At 32.0% G+C, this 6,191-nt stretch overlaps 3 protein-coding genes across 3 annotated transcripts in view; all 3 read right to left on the minus strand.

Annotated features, from left to right (window-relative positions):
* The window catches only part of LOC110262531 (pentatricopeptide repeat-containing protein At1g62930, chloroplastic-like), a 42,812-nt gene extending 36,661 nt beyond the window's left edge, over positions 1 to 6,151 (minus strand). Inside the window, exon 1 of the mRNA XM_021102780.1 lies at positions 5,341 to 6,151. Coding sequence (XP_020958439.1) covers positions 5,341 to 6,127 — 787 coding nt within the window. The 5' untranslated portion in view covers positions 6,128 to 6,151. The remainder of the gene's footprint in view (positions 1 to 5,340) is intronic.
* Positions 1 to 6,191, minus strand: part of LOC107644156 (pentatricopeptide repeat-containing protein At1g62910) — an 88,115-nt gene that overhangs the window by 68,362 nt on the left and 13,562 nt on the right. Inside the window, exons 2-3 of the mRNA XM_021102763.1 lie at positions 5,147 to 5,206; positions 3,450 to 3,460 (exon numbers count right to left, since the gene is read on the minus strand). Coding sequence (XP_020958422.1) covers positions 5,156 to 5,206 — 51 coding nt within the window. The 3' untranslated portion in view covers positions 3,450 to 3,460; positions 5,147 to 5,155. The remainder of the gene's footprint in view (positions 1 to 3,449; positions 3,461 to 5,146; positions 5,207 to 6,191) is intronic.
* Positions 2,443 to 6,191, minus strand: part of LOC107644165 (pentatricopeptide repeat-containing protein At1g62930, chloroplastic-like) — a 43,465-nt gene continuing 39,716 nt past the window's right edge. The window contains exons 3-4 of the transcript XR_002347179.1: positions 3,735 to 4,006; positions 2,443 to 3,630 (exon numbers count right to left, since the gene is read on the minus strand). The gene's annotated coding sequence lies outside the window, so the exon portion shown is untranslated. The remainder of the gene's footprint in view (positions 3,631 to 3,734; positions 4,007 to 6,191) is intronic.

Raw genomic sequence — 6,191 nt, forward strand, 5'->3', positions numbered from 1 at the left:
TAGTAAAGTGGTGAGTTTGATTCGTAGTTCAGTAAGGGAGTTTCACACTATTTTTGCTATGCATCAATCTCTGTCTCCTCCTTCACTTTGTTTGCATTGGGTTCCACCTCCAGTTTATTCTGTTAAATTGAATTGTGATGCTAGTTGGTTTGCTCCTTCTGGCTATGCTGGTTTTGGTTGTATCATTCGTAATCCTGATGGATGTTGGTTGAAAGGTTGCACTGGGAAAGTCGAAGTGTGCAGTGTTCTTTTTGCTGAATTGTATGCAATTTGGAGAGGTTTACTTCTTGCTTGGGAGAGTGGATTTCGTGAGGTTATTTGTGAAACAGACTGTTTAGAAGCTCTTTTCTTGGTAAACCAAAGAATGCTTGGTAAAGATATTCCGGAATGGGATTTGGCAAAGCATATACAGGAGGTTATGAATTGGAATTGGAGAGTCTCTATTCTTTTAATTCAGAGGACTGCAAATAGTGTTGCAGATTGTATGGCTAAAGCAGCTGCTTCTGTCGCGGACATTCACTCGAATTGGAGCCAACCATGGAGTGAGCTTCAACATCTAATAGATTTAGATATGACCCTAGCCAATTAATTTGGTTTTGTATCTTTTTTTTCTTTCTTTTCTATTTAGTCACCAAAAAAAATAACCCTAATGTCATACGGTCATTATTAATGTATTAATCGTATTTTAATGTTTATTATTTATATATTTAAAAATTATATTTCAAAATTATTTATTTAGTTTCATAATAAATGATATTTTTAAATTTGAATAATTTATTAATTAGTTTGTATTTATTATATTATATATTCAATAATTTATTGAAAAAGAATATTAATATAATGAATAAAAAAATAATTTTAAAAAATATCGTTTAAAAGATAAGGACAAATAAACTCCTAACTAATTTAAATTTAGAGACAATTAAGTCTCTATCTATTTTTAAATTTGACAAATTTGACACGTCAGTATTTTCCGTTCAAAATTAACAGAGAAACAGTACCACGTTGTCTCACGAAATAAAGAATAGAGACCAAAGTGGATCGTATTTTTTTAAAGGGGTTACATTATCATTCTGAAAAATGGATAGGAATCAGATTGATAGTTCACTTAAATTTTAAAGTAAAGCATGAGTATTAAATTTGAAAAGAACAAAAAAAGGTACGAAGATGCTGGAGGTGTAGTACTATTATTGGAGTCCTGAAAGTGTTCACCATCGTTGAATGATGGTGATAAAAAAAAATTAGGGTAAAGTATACTTTTTATCCCTAAAATTTGACAGAAGTTTCAAAAATACCCCTAAGTTTTATTTTGTTTTAATTTTATCCCAAAAGTTTTCAATTTACATCAAATATACCCTAGACAGGTAAATTTTCAAAAAATTTAAAACCAATCTAACAATAATGTATAAAAATTATGCTTGATTTGCTTATGTTGAGGGTTGTTCTTATGAAATTGTTGTTGAATTGATCTTAAATTTTTTAAAAAATTAGCCGTTAAGGGTATATTTGATACAAATCGAAAACTTTAGGACAAAATTGAAACAAAATAAAACTTAAAGGTATTTTTAAAATTTTTGTCAAACTTCAAAGACAAAATATATACTTTACCCAAAAAATTATTTGGAGAGAAATTATGATTGAACGATGAGAAAATTAGGAATTGGAATGATATGTGCAGGGAAAATTAGGAATTGGAGGCAAAATTAGCGAACACTCAAAATGCAAATTTTTCTTCAGATATCGAACCAAATTTTAGTTTAAAAATAAGTGAAAATGATAGCGATATGATTAAAGATCCTTTGAGAAAATGGAAGCAAACATAGAAAATAAAGTCAAGTAAACTCAATAAGAATGAGATAGATAGGTATTGAGGTGTAACCAAAGATTTTAATAGATTTGATGTATTGAGGTGGTAGAGAAGAAAAACACTTAGGTATCGTGTTCTCATGACTAGAAATATATTGGTCATTCATGTTTTTAACTGTAATATCTGTTTCTACTTTCTACTATATTGTATTAACTAGACTATATCTAAAGTCACATGACATTATTATTAATTTAATTCAAATTCAATAATATATAAGACAATAATAAACAATATAATTCAAATTCAATAATATAAAAATTAGTTACATGTAAAACAATATAAAAACTTCTTATAAATTGATTAGGTGAAACTTAACCTATGATATCTTGCAGGAACTAATACTAGAAAATTAACAATAAATAATAAATTATCATATAATATTGACACAAAAAATTATCATATAATATTAGTAAATTTTATATTTACATTTCATAATAAATACTACATATAAAATATACTAGCGGTCACAATTTATAGCGCCAACAATTACCAGCACCAAAAATTTTAATATAGTTAACCATTATTTCTTCTGCTCCAAGGTAGAAATCGCAACTTTTTAATGACATAACAAAAGTTAAATTCCCTACAAATGGTAAAACCTGAAAAGAACTGCATTGTGGATTGCATAACGAAAACTGAAAAAAAAAATAAAAAATAAAATATACTATTCAACTTGAGCTCCCATTTTGTATGTCAGTGAAAATGAACAAAGAATTGGTTAACTATATTAAAATTTTCCCTTTCTGTAGAGTCTCAAACAACTCTTGATGAACTTGCAATATCCAAAACACATTGTATATCATATACTCTCACCATAAAGCAAAATTATTCCCTTTGCAGTATCAAATGTTTATTTGGAGTACTGTTTGCTTAAGTCTAAAACTGTTTTATGCAGCACGCACCACACAAAGTTAGAATGGAAGTATATAAATGAGAACCAAATTATAATGCAAAGATTGGCTTTGCAAAGTTTATAGCAACAGCAATATTTCATCCGTTTAAGATGAAGTGATTTTTGAAGTTTAAAATCTAGTGAGTATGGGTTCAACAAGAAACCAAATTAGTTGAGAAGTACTCTAGTGTCTCACAATTGATTCCAAAGGGGCCAAATACAAATCAAAGTATAAAGGAAAATTCACACTAGAGAGCTTCAACATAGTTTGGATTAATGTGTAGCCAGTTAAATTTATACATATAACATGGTAGATTGGTATTTACCCATATGTAAATGGAGGACTCTTGGATCAAAAATCAACAAGCATTATCTACTCAGATGTTAATTCCTACTAACTCACAACTAATTTGGGTTAATCAACTCCTAAACGAAAACAAGCAATGGAACCAACAGCTCATTGCAGAACAATTCAGTACAGATATTGCACATAATATTTTACAAACTGAAATTGGGGAAGGGGATGATTCAGTTACCTGGCCAAGGGAGAAAAAGGGTTGCTACACCGTGGCTTCAGGATATTTACTGGCGCACTAGTTCTACCACCCTCCACTCGATCTGATGCCACTCCACTGCCAGCAGAAGAAGCTCTGGACTTCTATTTGGGACCTGAAAGTGCAACCGAAAATAAGAATCTTCCTCTGGAAAGTAATGCACAAGGGATTGCCGGTGAACCAACAACTCCATGGAAGAATCAGAACAATACCCCCAACCTGTCGAAGATGTACCGCGATGGAAGAAACAGTCCAACACTGCATAATTAGCTGTGCTCAGTCATGGTCCACTTGGCTCAGATCCGAAATTGGAGTCCCTGGAAGTCAAACGGACCAAGAAGTATGGCAACAGTGGATGGAGTTAACTGAGAAGTTGAAAAGAAGCAGAAATGGCGTGAACAAATTGAGAGAAGCTGCAAACCTGATGTGGGAGATATGGAAGGCTCGCAACAGATTCATGTTTGACGGTGAAGAGTTCGATGAGGCTTGTGTCCTTGAACGAGCCAGAAGGAGTGAATCAGAGTTCCAAGCGTGCTTGCTCGACTGAGGAATGCGAAGAAGATTAGAAATGTCTGAAGAAGAAGTTTTCACTTTACTCTTTCCTTCCCTTTCAATGTTGTTTCCTGATTTAGACAAGTTTTGTTGGGAAATCTCTCTTTTAGTCTTGTAAGTGGTCCATCGTGGACCCAAATCCTGATTTTCATGAAATGAAATTCTATCTTTGAGAAAAAAAACAAGGATGAAAGCCATATCAAACCTCAACCTAAGTCAACCACCAATACAAGATCAAAATCAGTTTCATAAATATGAAATATTCAGCAATAAAGCTATATTCATAGTCCAACATCTAATTGAAAATAAATAATAAACAAATAAATGCAATAATTATGCAAATAAATTTACCAAATAAAATCAACTGCAATTCCAAAGAATTCTATATTTTTTCACTGTTAAGTTTTAACATTCCCATCTCAAACACCACAAAACAAAACTCCAAGCTAGTAACTTTTTTCAAAATGCTAATAAACAGATACAATAGAATAATGTCTACACAAGAAATAACGAGGTAATTTATCTAAGAATTAACAGAAAAACATTCTCCAAAAAAATACTTCATAATGTACATATTTTCAACAGAAGCAATTTCCAAGCAATACAACTGAGTAGCATTAAGAAAATGGCCAAAAATTTTGAGATAAATGAACCATATTAATCTTGACTGGATGTTGCTTAGGTTGATGAAAAAAGGGGACATGCATTTTAGAAGGTGGGTTTAATTTTAAGATGGAAGTGAAAACTATATAGCCTGAGAATAAATCCTTATTACCTACTTAAATTTCCTTTTACAACAATTCCCAGAGGATTCAATCAAATAAAAATAGCTCATGGTTGCTTATGATAAGACAGTCACAGGAATTAGTTTGATATATATATATATATATTTGGTACCTACAAAGTTACGGGAAAATAAGTTGCACAACAGAATAACAGAGAACAAACAACAAAACAAAATTTTCAATCATTTTAGTTTTGCTTAGTTTGTAGCATGATAAATATATGATCTCAGAGAATAATAGTAAAGAACACTCGATTGCTATAAAGAGATCTTAAACACTAAATCTGTAAGCTATAACTAGGAATATAATCTAAAGAATCAATAAAGTAGTGGAATTAAAAAGGATGATAGCAATTGCAAAAATAGAAAGTGCAAAATTATATTGATGTCATGGCATTGCCAAAGTCCTCTGACCCAATAGACACAGAATTTACAAAACTATGATACATATTCAGCAACAAGGAGATGTAATATCAATTTGAGTTGATGTATCTTACCTTCTTTTATCAATTCAATAAGCCTCTAGCAACCATTTCCCGAAGAAGTTTCTCCGCCATGTCATTCTCATCTTTTTCAAACAAAGCACTAATAATAGTTTCAAAAGTCACAGCATCTGGTAAGCAACCATTGCCTTCCATTTTTGACAAGAGTGCCAATGCTTCTTCAAACAAGCCCTCTTTGCAGAGCCCATTGATCATAATATTGTATGTCCTCACATTTGGACGATAGCCTTTAACGGAAAGATCTTGAAAAATCTCTTTTGCATCTATAAGTCTTCCACTTTTGCATAGGCCATCTATAAGTATATTGCATGTACATATATTTGGATCAATGCCACTCTCTTTCATTTCAATAAATAACATAAGTGCCTTGTCAAGTTGTTTGATATTAAACATCCCATCCAACAAGGAATTGTAAGTGACTACATCAGTGGGTTGACCTCTTTCATGCATCTCGACAAGAAGCTCTAAAGCACAAGAGATTCTCTTCGATTTGCTCAAGCCATCAATAAGAGTGCTGTAAGTTACCGTGTCTGGAACCAAGTTCTTGCGACGCATTTTTTCAAAGAGATTCAAGGCTTCATCGACCATTTTACTTTTGCAGAAGCCATTAATCATGATACTGTAACTTCGAACATTGGGCAACACTCTAATTTGGGCCATTGTGTTGAATATATATTTTGCCCTATTTACCTGATTAACCAAACAATATCCATCCATTAAGCTGTTATAAGTAACTACATCTGGTTTCACACCATGTTTTGCCATTACAGCCAATACACTCTTAGCATCTTTGATCTTTCCTTCCTTGCATAGCCCATCGATCAAAATACTATAGGTACGAACATCTGGAGTAATGTTTCTAAGCACCATATCACTTAACAAATCAATGGCTTCCTTATATTGACCCTCAAGACACAATCCAAAAATGAGAGAACTGTATGTGATAACATTAGGAGAAATTCCCTTAGCAAGCATTTTAGAGTATAAATGAAAAGCCTGACTTACAAGTGTATCCTTGCAGAGGCTATCAATAATTGCG

The sequence above is a fragment of the Arachis ipaensis genome, chromosome B05, assembly GCF_000816755.2.
Source record: "Arachis ipaensis cultivar K30076 chromosome B05, Araip1.1, whole genome shotgun sequence".
Taxonomy (NCBI): domain Eukaryota; kingdom Viridiplantae; phylum Streptophyta; class Magnoliopsida; order Fabales; family Fabaceae; genus Arachis; species Arachis ipaensis.